This window comes from Cyprinus carpio, chromosome B2 (genome assembly GCF_018340385.1).
Source record: "Cyprinus carpio isolate SPL01 chromosome B2, ASM1834038v1, whole genome shotgun sequence".
NCBI classification, from domain to species: domain Eukaryota; kingdom Metazoa; phylum Chordata; class Actinopteri; order Cypriniformes; family Cyprinidae; genus Cyprinus; species Cyprinus carpio.
The window spans coordinates 12,836,206-12,851,262 of NC_056598.1; the positions used below are offsets into that span (position 1 = coordinate 12,836,206).

At 37.2% G+C, this 15,057-nt stretch overlaps 1 protein-coding gene across 1 annotated transcript; it reads right to left on the minus strand.

Annotated features, from left to right (window-relative positions):
• Window positions 1-10,702: 10,702 nt before the first annotated feature.
• Window positions 10,703-14,287, minus strand: LOC109082275 (prostaglandin G/H synthase 2-like). The gene is made up of 9 exons (XM_042718086.1): window positions 13,946-14,287; window positions 13,718-13,834; window positions 13,483-13,626; window positions 13,085-13,389; window positions 12,891-12,974; window positions 12,332-12,578; window positions 11,962-12,248; window positions 11,542-11,689; window positions 10,703-11,429 (listed from the first exon to the last, which is right to left on the minus strand). Exons 1-9 carry the CDS (start codon window positions 14,004-14,006, stop codon window positions 11,017-11,019), a joined length of 1,806 nt encoding a protein of 601 aa, XP_042574020.1. The 5' UTR covers window positions 14,007-14,287; the 3' UTR covers window positions 10,703-11,016.
• Window positions 14,288-15,057: the final 770 nt, after the last annotated feature.

A 15,057-nucleotide genomic window follows, 5' to 3' on the forward strand; every position in this document is an offset into this window, starting at 1 on the left:
AAAAATGGTTTAAAACAGCCTCTACACCAAAGCAAGAGTAAGTTGAGAAAATTGATCCTAAAATGAGATTTTGAATAAATGGATATTCTGTTTTATTCTTCCAGAGGTGGTGGCAGTGCAAAGCACTAGTGGATAATCACAATGCCAGCTAGATAGTATAGGTTGAGAAAAATGTCAACAAGGTCACGTCATGATGCAGACTGAGCCACAAGTATATTAGCCACAGTAGCTCAGTGCCCAGCATCTTTTTAACTTCTCGCTTGTGATAGGTATTTTATTGACACTGTCGTGTGCAGCTTATTTGACCCTTCGCAAAGAGCTTGATTGACAGGCGATCTGGCCAATCATAAGTTCCTTCTGGCTGCTCTATTGGTTATGGGACATCTGACTTGGGACACTCTCAGCAACACTCTGAGTCAGTGTTTCACTTGAATTACCAGGGCGGGACCAGGACTCTCGCATCCTTAGGGTAAACTAGCAAGATCCTCAGATGGTCTCTGTATTGGCTGGCTTTGTTAAGAGCAGTTCATCTCCCAGGATCAGACAATCAAGTGGCCTTTTCCAGGGATCTCCTGCCAGTAGTACTGCTGATTTGGCACCAGTTTGTCAAGAGGTTGACCTGTTTGTCTCAGAACGGGCCACTCATTGCCATTAGTGGGTTGCGAGGACAGACACGTCCAGGCAATTGGGTCAGGATGTGTTAGCCCACGAGTGGCCGAATTGCCTGTTGTACACGTTCCCACTTTTTACACTGTTATGGAAGACATTGCACAGAATATTCCTATTAATATTAATATACAGAGTGCTTCTGTTGGCGCCTCAATGGCCAGTCAGGCCATGGTTTCTTCTTCTTCTGAGCCAGTTACAGGGCGAACCATGGGAGCTTCCCATCAGACAGGATCTCCTCTCTCAGCTGAACGGGCGTGTTTGGCATCCTTCAGCTTTGGGTTTGGCCGCTGGATCAATTCAATTCAATTCAATTCAACTTTATTTCGCCATGTATACAGATACTAGGAATTTGATTTGGTCTTCTCCATGCAGGCAACACAGTAAAAGCAAAAAAAAAAAAAAAAAAAAAAAAAAAAAAAAAAAAACACAATACAAGGACAATTAGAGACATTATAAGCGATACGTTAATATGAATGTAAAAAGTAATGAGTTAAATAATAAATAAAGTGCCATGAATTCCAAGATTTAAGAGTCATTTAGGAGGGCTATTGCTTGGGGGAAAAAACTGTGGCGGTGGCGTGATGTTTTGGGCAAAAAGGCCCTATACCGCTTTCCAGAGGGGCGAAGATTTAACAGACTATTGGCAGGATGAGAGGGGTCAGCCGCAATCTTCACAGCTCTGTTAATGGACCTGGAGTTGTACAGGTCCATAATGGGGGGCAGGGGGCAGCCGATGATCCGCTCTGCTGCTGCCCGGACGACTCTTTGTAGCCTGGCCTTTGCGCGGGCTGACGCAGAGGCAAACCAGACCGTGAGGGAGGATGTTAGCACACTCTCAATGACCGCTCTGTAGAATTGTACCATGAAGGAGGGACTGAGCCGTAGTCCTTTCAGGCGGCGAAGGAAGAACAGGCGCTGCTGGCCTTTCTTCACTAGTTGGGAGATGTTATTGTCCCATTTGAGTGTGTTAGTGATGGTTGTGCCCAGGAACTTGAAGTGCTCTACCACAGACACAGATGAGTTATTGATGACCAGAGGAAGATGAGTCGGGGGCTTTTTGCGGAAATCCACTATCATCTCAACTGTTTTGTTGATGTTAAGCTCCAAGTTACTGACTGCACACCAGGACACCAGGAGACTGACCTCTTTGCGGTAGGCTGACTCGTCGTTGTTGGAGATGAGGCCTATTATGGTGGTGTCGTCTGCATTGCGGTAGGTTTTTTGACCGAAGGGCCTCCAGAGGTGCAGTCGTTGGTGTACAGTGAGAATAACAAGGGGGACAGCACACAACCTTGGGGAGCACCAGTGTTGACTGTGCGGGGCTGTGAGAGATGTGGGCCCAGCCTGACATACTGAGTCCTGTTGGTGAGAAAGTCTGTAATCCATGAGCAGAGGAGGGGGTGAATATTCAGATGGTTCAGTTTGCTGTGGAGGAGGTCCAGTTCATTGTTAGTGGATTGTGAGCCAGCGGTAATCCATACTATTGGTAATGCAAGAGCTCCTTCAACTTGACAGATTTATACTGCTCGCTGGAGAATATTTCCTTCCTTTTGTGAGTATTAAGGAGTCAATCACTGTTATGTGCCAAAAGTGTTGCTTCTAAATAATAACTACTGTTTCACAAGAAGGAATTGAAATAACTCTATTTCTGTACCAGTTAACTTTTTGTGAGCATGTCTGAGATACAGTTTTTGGGAGTATTAATTGCCATCAGACACTGACAGTGTCTGTTTAGATGCTGTCAAGGAAAATCTAAGAATTAGGTGTGAACATGCCTGGTTGTCTGTTACTATGTTCTGTTGGAAATTAGCTTGCCATAGAAACAGAGCTATAGTTTGGAAAATATTGCATAGCCAGGGTGAAAAAAAGAAATGTGAACAAGCAGGTGTTGTGTGTCTGTGCATGAATGTATGTGATTATATAACCTCAAATGAGGTAGTGGAATCAGATTAATATCTTTGGTGTCTCTTCAGGATGCATTTGTTCTTACAGCATTACTGAAAAAGGAAACCAGCCTAAACCAGCATGGAAACTCACAGCCAGAGAAAACACGACTGAGATGGCTCTGGACTCGGTTCCTCTGTTATTACTCTAATTTCTTTTACACTTGTTGGATGATGACCAGAGCTTTCCCAGAAATGTCGTAAGAACCACTACATGAACAACTCTCTTATATAATACATTCAGCTAGTGGTCGCTGAAGAGCTTTGTCCACTACTCCCTCATTAGTGTACACTGGCATACTAACACTGTTATCCCTTAATGTTCACTCGCAGATCAGATCTGATTACTTCCTCAAGGAATATGAGCTCATATAGTGATGGCATATTTGTAAAGTTTTATTTCAGAGTAACAGTAAACAAAATAAAAATGACATGACAAAATACAGAGTGTATAGGTGTCTGCACTACCTAGAAAATGAGACTTGAAATACAATCACATGCAGACTAGGCCTAAATAAAAATTTGTTTTGAGAATGATATTGAGATGTTTTGAGATGATTTTTTATGTGTCCTTGTTACACAGGCTTTATGTAATTACTATTATAATAACAAATAATTGTGCATAATTACAAGTAACCCTAAGCCGAACCCTAATCCTAACTTTAACCATACAAAAAGTACATAGAGTTAATTAATATTACTCATTACTTAAATGTATAATTACACTGTTACAAGGACACTTTAAAATAAAGTGTGAGCATATTTTTTACTAAAGGAGTATGTGAACAGGACAGGAATACCCTTATATGGACATGGTTTGGGAGTGTCCAAACAACCCTTTGTGATCATTCAGAATAATTCATAAAGCATTGAAAGGTTTCACTATTTAAATTTATCACTATGCCTTACTCCAAAGAGCACAGTATATGTGTTTAATTCAAATATATTGGTACTGTTTTTTTTTTCGATATTTCACACTGAGTTTTAATTGGTTCAAGGCAACTCTTCATATATATTACCACAGTTCACATAATTATATAGAGCACACTGTGTAGTTGTTTGTGCTACTACATGTGCACACAGGCTAGTTAAGTTTATTCTCTAAAACACATGATTGCTTTGCTGTAAGTGTTCTTTGAAATACTTAGGTAAATGGTCATACATGCTATGCATTTTAGACCATGTGTCTTGTGTTAAATTAGGATAACTGTTACATGTGTGACTATGTTAACTTTGTTTGTCTCCTATGTGGATCACTTGGCTATTCCCCATATAGCTACAGTATCTATGTACAGGAGCAGGGTTGCCACGCGGCTACAATGTGATTCACAGTTGCGTTATCCGTTCTAAATTGGCTTCTTATTGTTTCATTATGTAATTGGCATGATACAATTTTACCTGAAAAATAATAAAATGTTATATTTGATTTATTCTGAACTCTCCTGAAATCATAATAACTAGTAAACTGTGAGGAGGCTTTTGTTACTGCAAATCTACAGCCAGGATAGGTCACACTGAAGATTCATGAATGATAAGAGCAGTAGGCACGTCATCGGAGACCTCCTGATTCCTGTCTATCACTGGTGTTAGCAAGTTGTATGGGAAAGGACTAAGTGAACTACACTTTTTGTCATAAGCAAGCAGTAGCGGCAGGTAAAACAGGTATTAGTCTACCTACACCCTCTGACTTGCATCAGACTGGAGAGTTTGTGACCGTAAGATCCATGTAAGGCCAACATGACACTTAAAAGAGACATGAAAGTACAGTGAGTCTGCAATAATCAAATATCTAAATTAATACATAATCGACATTTGTGATCCATTTTTAATTAGAAACATTGTCTAAATTTAGTGATCACTTAAAATTGGAGTCAGATTGAACACGGAGCGAGACTAAAATTTCAACTAAATCCTGATAAATTCAGAAGCGTAAGTAAAAGACCGAATACGCATTAAACCTTCGACCAGGCTGCTGGACTCCGCTTTTTGGGCTGGCGGGTGGGTTCTTACATTTGTTTACATTCATTTGAAATACTGTTCCCGCAGTGCCCTTAAATAATAGTTCACCCAAAAATTACAATTTGACAAATTACTCATCCTCAGGCCATCCCAGACGAGTTTGTTTCTTCATCTGAGCAGTTTTGGAGAAATTTAGCACTACATAGCCTGCTCCCCTCTGCAATGAATGGGTGCCGTCAAAATGAGAGTTTAAACAGCTGATAAAAACATCACAACAATCCACAAGTAATCCACACGACTCCAGGCCATCAATTAACAAAGTGAAAAGCTGCATGTTTGTAAGAAACAAATCCATCAAGGCATTTTGACTTTGAACGGTCGCTTCTGGCCAAAATACCAGAGAGTATCTCATTCAGACGGCACCCATTCACTGCAGAGGATCCATTGGTGAGTAAATGACGTGATGCTAAATTTTCTCCAAATCATTTAAGATGAAGAAGCAAACTCATTTTCTATGGTCTATGGGTAAATTTTCACAAAACTTTTTTTTGGGGAGTGTGAACTTTTACTTTAAAGGGTTAGAAAAAAAAAAATTAGATCAAAAAGTTTGGAAATAGTCTGATGTTTTTTTTCTTCTTGACTTTTTTTCTGTATTGAAAACTTAGACTACTTTGTCATATAATGGCTGTGCATAATCATCCCCTCTACAGAGCTGGTCTAAACTCTCACTTGCTATCTCTTTCAGCCACAGATGTTTTCCATTCCCATTCCTGTGCCAGATGCCTGGTATGCATCTTGGCAAAGCATCAATCCTGAAATGCGTAGACAGAGACAAAACCCCAATTCAGAATTTCCTGCTCCACACGCACAGACCATTAGGTTTAGTGAATCATTCCTGCAGCTTTTTTTCTTTGAATATGGCTTTACTGTCATTACAAAGCCAACAAGTACAGTTTTCAAAACGTGTACAATCCAGTTTACAGCAAACCGTGAGTCGGTGGGAGAAATGTGTATTGGCAGTATGAGCTGATATCATCGGCGGAAGAAATCTTGAGTTTTACACCCCACACAAAACAAATAAACAGACCTGTGTCCTTAGCAACAGGCCTTGCCTAAGAGATTTAAAAAAATGTGCCGGTTGTTAGCTGAAGAGAATTATCTTCCAACCTTAAAAGTCCAACACATCCGGTCAAGACACTCCCACTCACCCGACCACTGCGTCTGCTTTACTTCAGACGTTTAAACATCTCAAATATTTAAACATATTAGATAGATAGAGAATTTTTTTATGACTCAGACCAGAAATGCCCATAATGAACTGAGAATGGAGACTGGAATCTAACTGAAAAAGAGCTGTTCACTGTCTAATTATTAATTATATGACATTGTAACTGTTTTCAGTTCATTGAGAAGATGTATATAAACAGATATGAGATGTGTACACAGGTGCAGAGGTCTTTGACCGCTTCATTTTGTTTTGCGTCACTCTGTATTTTTGGTTTATAAACAGTGTTTCACTAGTTTAAAATATAAACTTTTATGACCTTCAGCAAGCAACAATGCTTAACTGGTAATGATATAGCAATGATAGAAAATACTGAGTAATACTTTGTGTTTAAAAAAAAACTGTCTAGACTGTTGTCATTCTGGCATCATACAGTGGCTGATACTCATCTCATTATCAGTATTGAACTGAAACATATGTAGAAATTGAGATATTGGAGACTGTACATATTTACTAGCATTTAAAAAAAAAAAAGTGTAACAGTGTACAGTAATGTCGTCCTAATACTAAATTAATGTATGCCAGAACTGTCAAATCTTGTATTGACATTTTATACAGCATTAATCATGAGTTTGTCATAGTTGTGGTCCAGTGATGCCAGTACAAAAATAAATGACGTACATTTTCACCTGTGATACTTTACACAATCACAGCCATGTATTGAGTGATGATAATGTTGAAATCTCTAATCTATGTGATCTGTATGTGATAATGACAGCACTGTCACTGCTTGGCATGATGTATCTATTCTGTGGCACATTAATCATCGATTTGTCATAGGTGTTGTGATCTCATATCAATGTACTTTATACTTTACACAATCTGTATTGAGTGGGTTTCAGGTGATATTTTTCTAAACCAGAATTTGTTTACATGTGAATGTGAACGTATGGGGTGTATATATGTTCCTGTGTTGCCATGGATCAAAATTCTGCTGTGTAAATCTTAGAGTCAACATGTTTGTGGCTGTATCACCTGTTTATCAATTATTTTATTTTTTTGTCATAAGCTACATTAGATGCCCCAAAGGCTTTATGCTGTTGTAATAGCAGTTTAAAGTTGGTTTGAAATGCTATGTAAAATTCTTTATTATTAAAGTTTAAAGGGATAGTTAACCCAAAAATTAAAATTCTGTCATTAATTACTCACCCTCATGTTGTTACAAACCCGTAATACCTTTGTTCATCTTCGGAACACAAATTAAGATATTTTTGATGAAATCCAAGAGCTCATGATCTTCCATAGACAGCAACACAACCTCCTCGTTCAAGGCTCAGAAAGGTAGTAAGGACATTGTTAAAATAGTCCATGTGACATCAGGGGTTCAGCCATAAGAATACTTTTTGTATGCAAAGAAAACAAAAATAATGACTTTATTAATTGAGTAATTATTGACCGAAATTTCATCTTTGGGTGAACTATATCATAATAATATTAAATATAATTACATATACTAGTTAGGTTTCATATATATATATATATATATATATATATATATATATATATATATATATATATATATATATATATATATATATATATATATAAGACAAAACAGGCATTAACAACTAAAAATAAAGATGTCTCTTTTTTAAGTCACCCCCTCAACAGCTGTTCTTTTTTTTCCTTTTAAGAAAAATGTATGACAGTAGCCTGTATTATCATATTATAATTCATTTTTCTAGACCTTGAAAAGTCATGTCAGTTAATAAATTCTCAAAACTTTTTTTATAGATTCATATATACACATTTTCCAAACTTTCAAAAAAATTTATCAAGTAGAAATTTATTAAATATATATATAATATATAAAAATCCTTAACTCTTATTCAGTAACTCTCAAATAACTGGAAAAGTCACGGGTCCAATGGGGTCACTTAGTCTCAAAAAGACTGAGAAATACTGCTCAAGATGATAGTGACAGCCTCCTTAGTAGTAAGATAGTTTGATATCTAGATGTTAATAGTTGAGGTCACACTTTAGTTTGGAGACCAATTCTCACTATTAACTAATTATTAACTATGACTTTTGCCTCAGTAAACTCCTAATTTGCTGCTTATTAATAGTTGGTAAGGTAGTTGTTAAGTTTGGGTGCTAATAAACAGTCAATATGCTATTAATATGCATGCTAATAAGCAACTAGTCCATAGTGAGAACTGATCCCTAATCTAAAGTTTTACAATAGTTGATCATCACTGTCTGAATTTGTCCAGTAGTGCATTTTTTAACCTGACTTCACAACAGGACAAGAAACAACACTCTTCTCATTCAGTCTGGACTACTGGGGTAGTTCACTCAAAAATGAAAATTCTTCCATCATTTATTCAACCTCAGTCTGTTCCAAATCTTTCTTCTGCTGAACACAAAACCAGACCGTTGGTAACCAAACCGTTGCTGGTCCCCATTGACTTCCATAGTATTTTTCCATTAGTTGAGCTTCTTTTACATTCCACAGAAGAAAGAACCTCAAGAAACATAAGTTTTAAACAGGCTGCGGATGAGTAAATGATTACAGAATTGGGCGAACTATCCCTTTAATGACTTTTTTATTTAGTTAAATAAATAAACACACTGGAGACTACAGTAGTTGCTAAGCTAAGTCCTAAGCCAAGTTTTTTTTTTTTTTTTTTTTTTTTTTTTAGGGCTGGCCAACTTTCGTTTTCTTGCCAGCCAGTTTCCAGCTCTTTTCTGTTTCTTATACAACAGACGTGCAGTGAGCATGTGATGTAGGTTTCGTACTCTAAATTGCATCATAGATTTATAACCCCTTTTGACCTTTGTGTGTGATGAGCAGCATACATCTAAGCCTTTGTGATTTCTGCTTTTCCTTTAGCATAGACTAAACATCAATTTCACTTTCCTCTGTCGGTTAGGTCATTTGACTCACCACACCAGTGAACAAGACATTTTTCAGCTGGTTTTCTTTGGCATGTTGGTGCTTGTACAGCCTTTACAAGTTCCCATGCAACACCCAAAGAATTGTCTCAGCACAATAACCCAGTTTCTCCAATTAATTTCTTTGATTTACAACATTTAATTCTTTTAGTTTATGGTTGTCAGACACACCTTTATTGAATTGCAATGGGCCAATATGTTTCTGCCTTTGCTTCTTTTTTATCTACAATAACATCATTTCATTTTCCCAGTGATAGTAAAATGATAGTAAAAAAATATTATTAAAATACATTTATTGTCATTCTAAGTATAGTTCAAATTAACATATTTACTGGCATATCACTTGAGACTTACATATATAAAAATTATAATTAAACTTGCACATTTCACAATGCACATTTCTTAATATTAAGCATAACAAACCATTAATAAGGATTGTATGATCTCTGACAATTATTTAGCCAAAAATCCAATTTAGCAGAGTTTGGTTAGTATACTAAAAATACAGATGCAGGATATTTTTATTAAGTACATAAAAATGTAAATGTATTTACATATACTTGATATATTAGTATATTTATTTTTCACTAGGGAAGCCATAAAGACAATTTTCAGTCAATATACTACATTTAGATACTTTAAACTAACCACTGTATTTTTGCACACTTGCTTTATGTGCTTAATCTACATGTTAAAAATAAATCTTTCCTCCACACAGAGACCCTGCAATCTTCTGCATTTGAACTTCACCTTTTGTTTGGGAAAAGTAAACTCTTCTCCCTAATTGTATCTTCCAGTTAGCACGTTCTAGGCACTAAACCGCTTTCCCAGAACAGTTGCCATGGCTAAATTTTCCTGCCCCGCTACAAAAGAGACACATTCCCGCACGTCATCGTGCACAGCTTGCTGTGTATTTTTCCAGCTTGATTATTATGGAGCTTGACAGTGTATGTTGACTCAGGTCAGTACAGTGGTGTTATTTTGTCTGGGTTCATTTCAGTCAGTATGCATCACATCATGAAAAAAAATTAGGAAGTTGGATCTACTGAATCACTACTGGCCTCACTGGGTGTTTTTTTTTTTTTTTTTTTGCAGACTCATTTTTGGCAGATATACTGCTTTGCAAGTTCAGCAAGTTCAGCAGTTTCACTCGAAAGTCTTTTAGTAAAAGTCACGAAAGAAAAGCTTAGCAGTTACAGAAATTACAGGGCCAAGTACACCGTGTATGATCCATCATAACTTCAGCACAATCCAAAGAATCAGAACAATAAAACAATTATTTTAGTATAATACGTTTTCAGCAGGATGCACGCAAGACTTATAAATACACAATGCATATGTATTATGCACATAAATTTTATTGTCCAGTTTGGACAAAATTTGTAAGACATTTTTAAATACAATGCTGTTCAGTTTAGGGTTGGATATCTTTTTAAAATCTGTTTGAAGTCTGTAATATTTGATCAAAATACAGTAAAAAGAGTAATATTGTAGTATATAATTATGTAAAACAACTGTTTGCTATGTTAACATTTTAAAATGTCATTTATTTCTATGATGCAAAGCTGAAAATTCACATTTGACGTATTTAAAATAGAAATCCTTTGTAAAAAAAAAAAAATAAATCACTTTAAAATAAATTTAATGCATTCTTGCTAAATAAAAGTACTAATTTCATTTTGGAAAAATCTTTGTGATCCCAGAAGTAAGAATTCAAGAAATGTTTTCAGCCGATATGTTATTGCATTTTAGTTAACTTAATGTATTTTTGTATGCTTCCTTTATATTCTTAATCTATGTCCTAAAAAGTAATCTTTCCCCATCACAGACCCCAGAAATTTCTTATTACATTTATTGTATATAAAACTCATTTTTAAAGTTAAATGCTTGAGTATTGTGCTGTAATTGTTTGAATAAGAATAACTGACAATGAAATGACACAAAACATATATTAACAAAAGATCAAAATGTTTTTATTCAAGAAATTTGCATTATTAGCAACAGTTGCACTTGAAATGTAGATATCCAGTTTTCTGAAACAGCTACATTTAATTATTTGTTATAAAAACCTGTCTAAAGGAAAAACCTCATGTGACTCTTTCAAGCATGTGTAAAAAAAAAAAATAATATAAAAATGCATTTTGCATGTCAATAGCAATACAAAAGCCCAACAATAAATACATATTGAAATAAATTACTTAAAGAAATAAATAACAAATATGACATCAAGTATCATGGTGAAGGCAATGAGGACTTCCAAATCTTTTAGAGCTCTGAACTTCGCTCGTTCAAGACAACCGTTGGGTTAATATGATTCTGTGTGGAGTGCACTGAGCTTGAATTCACGTTTTCTGAACTCTGATATTTCACATCAGGCACCTGAAAGGACACCATCGGACAAGGTCCCTTGATATTCATGCACACCAGCTTCTTCAATGAAGCTGTGTTAACAATGTCAAATCCCACTTTCCCACCAAATGTACTAGGCATCCAGTATTCAGGAGAACAAATAGCATTTCCCATGAGGCCTTTGAGAGAGTAGGGCGCTCCCATCTCCACCACAGTCTCCCCAAACACAGCGTTGGGTCTGGGTTTCTCCACAAGAAGGCCAGGATACAGCTCAACTGCATCTATGTGATCGTACAGCTGCTTCATTTCGGCTGCCAGCTCCTTGTCTCCTGTTTCACCATACAGATAAGTTTACAGTTAAATAATATGTATTTTTTTTCAAAATGTTCCCATTCCTGGACCTATGGAGTTTTTTATTTTTTCAATTTTGAATGATCTTACCTGTCATCTCCTCAAAAGACGAGTAGGGCTTCATGTTGAAGCGTTTCCGGTAGGCATTTAAAGAATGGTAGCGCATCTGTCTGGAATGCTCCAGAACTTTAACAGCCACTCCTTGAACTGCAGCAGGCAGGTTACGTCCACCAGCAACCTGCTCACACAAAAATGATAGACATTAGCAAACCCAGCGAAGTAAAGACTAAGGGATTGCTCACCATCATGTCGTTCCAAAAACTGTATGACTGTGGAACACAAAAGATATTTTGAAAAACTACCCCTATAGGGTCTAAAACAAAACTGGACCCCAGTAACTTTTCATTTTTGGGCAAAAAACACTAACTTTATGTTCCACAGAAGAAAGAAAGCCATTTGGAACGACACGAGGCTTCTCTGACAAGCTTTCTATCTAGAAGTGAAACTCACCCTTCCAGCCCTCTGTTTGGTGAAGGAATCCACCATGTTGCGGATGCCGTGTTGGGTCAAAATAGAGTTGTTAAACACAAACTGGTGGTGGCTGTAGACCTGGTCCTGGATCTGAAAGTTGTCGGGCATCAGCGGGTGCCAGTGATACAGAGTGTTGAATTCAGATGCGATGCGGTTCTGGTACTGGAAGCGCTCATTGAAGAGAAGCTCCGGGTCAAACTTGAGCTTGAAGTGGTAGCCACTCAAGTGCTGAACATAGTCCTCGATCACGATTTTGATGGTCTCACCTGGGAGAAAAAAGCGGGAATATTTCATTTATCCACAAATTATGAAGATCAGGAAGGTTTCAGATGATAAGACCAAGACTCACCAATCAGGATGAGACGAGTGGTTTGGAAGATTCTCTCGTCGTCCCAGTCGGGATGCTCTTGCTTCATGATATCACAGACACGGTTGTGTTCACGAAGCCAAATGGAGGCATACATCATCAAACCTGGAACCAGACCGAAGGCCTCGTGGCCCACAGCAAATCTCTGTTCCTCTGGGACGTGAGGAGGATAGTGCATCTCCACCTGGACATCCTTCACCAATGGAGGATACACCTCACCATCCACAACCTACGAGTCAAATACAGGTTTCATTTACTAGCTTTAAACCATCAAGCAATACTTGTATCCATTTTAAAAAGATAGTTCATCCCAAAACAAAAATTCAGACATTTATTTACCCTCATGTCATTCTGAACCTTTAGTTTCTTTCTTCAGCATTAAAGATGATATTTTGAAGAATGGCTTGAAAGAAAGTCAATGGGATCCAAAGTTGTTTTGGTCCCTACTGACTTTCATTGTATGGACAAGAATGAGTGAATGACCGAATTTTCATTTTGGGGTGGGGGGGTGAAAAAAATCTTTTAAGTGCTGTCCACAAACCTGAAACTTTAGCTTTCCATCTTTAAATAGACGAAGTTTGTGTTGTCTCTCCAATGTCTCTCCATAAATATGCCCCAAATCCACCTAAAACATTAGAGAACCTTTAGAAATTGTATTGCAGTTCCTTTTTCCCTATAGACTTTGGATGGGATGTAAAATGTTCCCAAGTAAAATGGTTAATGAATGTCACTTACTCCGTGGCCCAGGGCTTTGGTGAAGGCTGGTCCTTTTTTAAAGTCTGACTTGAAGAACTGGTGAGAGAAATGCTGGGCGAAGAAAGCAAACATGAGACTGGTCCTCTGTGGATCAGGGATGAACTGTTTCCTCACCAGCACCTTCTCCACCACCTGCTTTGCATTTGGGAGATCGGGCGTAGGGCAGTTCTGGGGCAATGGGGCAAGGGTGTGGGTGTAATAGGATAAGTTAGAATACGCTTCCCAGCTTTTGTAGCTATAATCTGCATTGTACGTCGGTGGACTGTTGACCAAATGGGACCTTGCTGTAAAACAAGAAAGAGGAAAAGTGTCATTTTACATATTTATATATATTTTTAATTGTGTTACATTTTTCAATGAATTCACATTTAACTTACATGTCAGGACATATCTCATTATGGCATCTCTCAGGAAGGAGATGTTGTTGATGATGTCCCAGAGCCATTTATAATGTGTTAAAATATAATGCACTACGTTTGGCCTCGGTTTCAGAGTTGATTTGATAAGTGTGAGAAGTTCGGCTGTGAGGCGAGAAAAAACAGTGTTGAGTACACACATCTTCTCTTATGTAAAATTTAGATCTTTGTAAAAACAATCCATGGCCAGACTTACGGGTAGTGCAGTTTTCACCATAATATCCTGTCCTGGTACAGTCACATTCATAAGCATCAGCACCCTTAGATAAACACACACCCTGGTTTTGGCAAGGCTGCGCACAGCAAGGGTCGTCTGCAGGAAACAGTCATAAAGAAAAGGCATTATTAGACTGCATTTGGGTAGAACATTCAAACTCTGAAAGAAGCACGTAAGTCTAACATTGCTAAAGCTGAGTTAACTTACATCCTTCCCCGGGAAAGATCCAAAAGCTTGAAAGTAAGACCAGGCAAATCAGTTTATTCATTCCAGAAGTTGTGACTAGAATGTTTTACTCCGAAGCAGAAGCGCGAACTCTTGTAGAATGTAGTTCTCTGGAATGTGAGCTCCTGAATGCGCTCGCGTGCCTTTTAACTCCACGAGCACGAGAGCGAGACGCTTGCGCAATTACCAAGAAATTCCAAGACGGAGTTTTTTTTTTTTTTTTTTTTTCCCTCATATGTCGCACGTACTCATGTATTCTGTTTTTAAGGATTGATATTCAGGAAGAAAAAAACTAATAATTTATTATTAAATGAATAGAAAAGGATTTATTAATTTGAAATAGGTTAATTAATTTTGAAATAGAATTGATTATTTAGCCTATAGGCCAGTGGTCTCCACCCCACCTCCTGGAGAGGTACCGTCCAACAGATTTCAGCTCCAACCCCAATCAAACACACCTGAATCAGCTAATCAAGGTGTTCAGGGCTACTTGATCATTACAGACAGGTGTGATGGAGCAGGGTTGGAACTGAAGTCTGCAGGATGGTAGCTCTCCAAGAGCAGGGTTGGAGATCCCTGCTATAGGCTATTTATCAAATTGTTATTGGTAAACACGTTTACAATGACAAATATATAATAAATAATAAACCTAATAAAAATATCATCTTAATGGTATTTATAACTATGTTCGTATTTGCAACTAGCCTATATTCTGAATTATATTCAGGATGTAGCCTTTATCATATTCAGTGTTTAGGCTATGTTCCTCTAAAATATGCTATTAAGTAATAAGTTATATAAATTATATGAGTAAATTATAAATTATTATAATTTATTCGGCCTATTATTTTTATTATACATTTGATCATCTAGACATGACTTTAAATTGAGAAAATAAATAATTACTTTGTAAACCTCCGTAGTTTTCAAAACCAGACACGACATTCAAGTGATTATGACCGCATTACTTTAACTCGTGAGCGCCACCTTGTGTCAGAGAAAGTGCCGCTATTACAGCCATTCGCAATCTTTCATGGTTTCTGGGTTTATTTTTATGCGTAATAATTTAATTAGTCTGTCATAATCTTAAATAA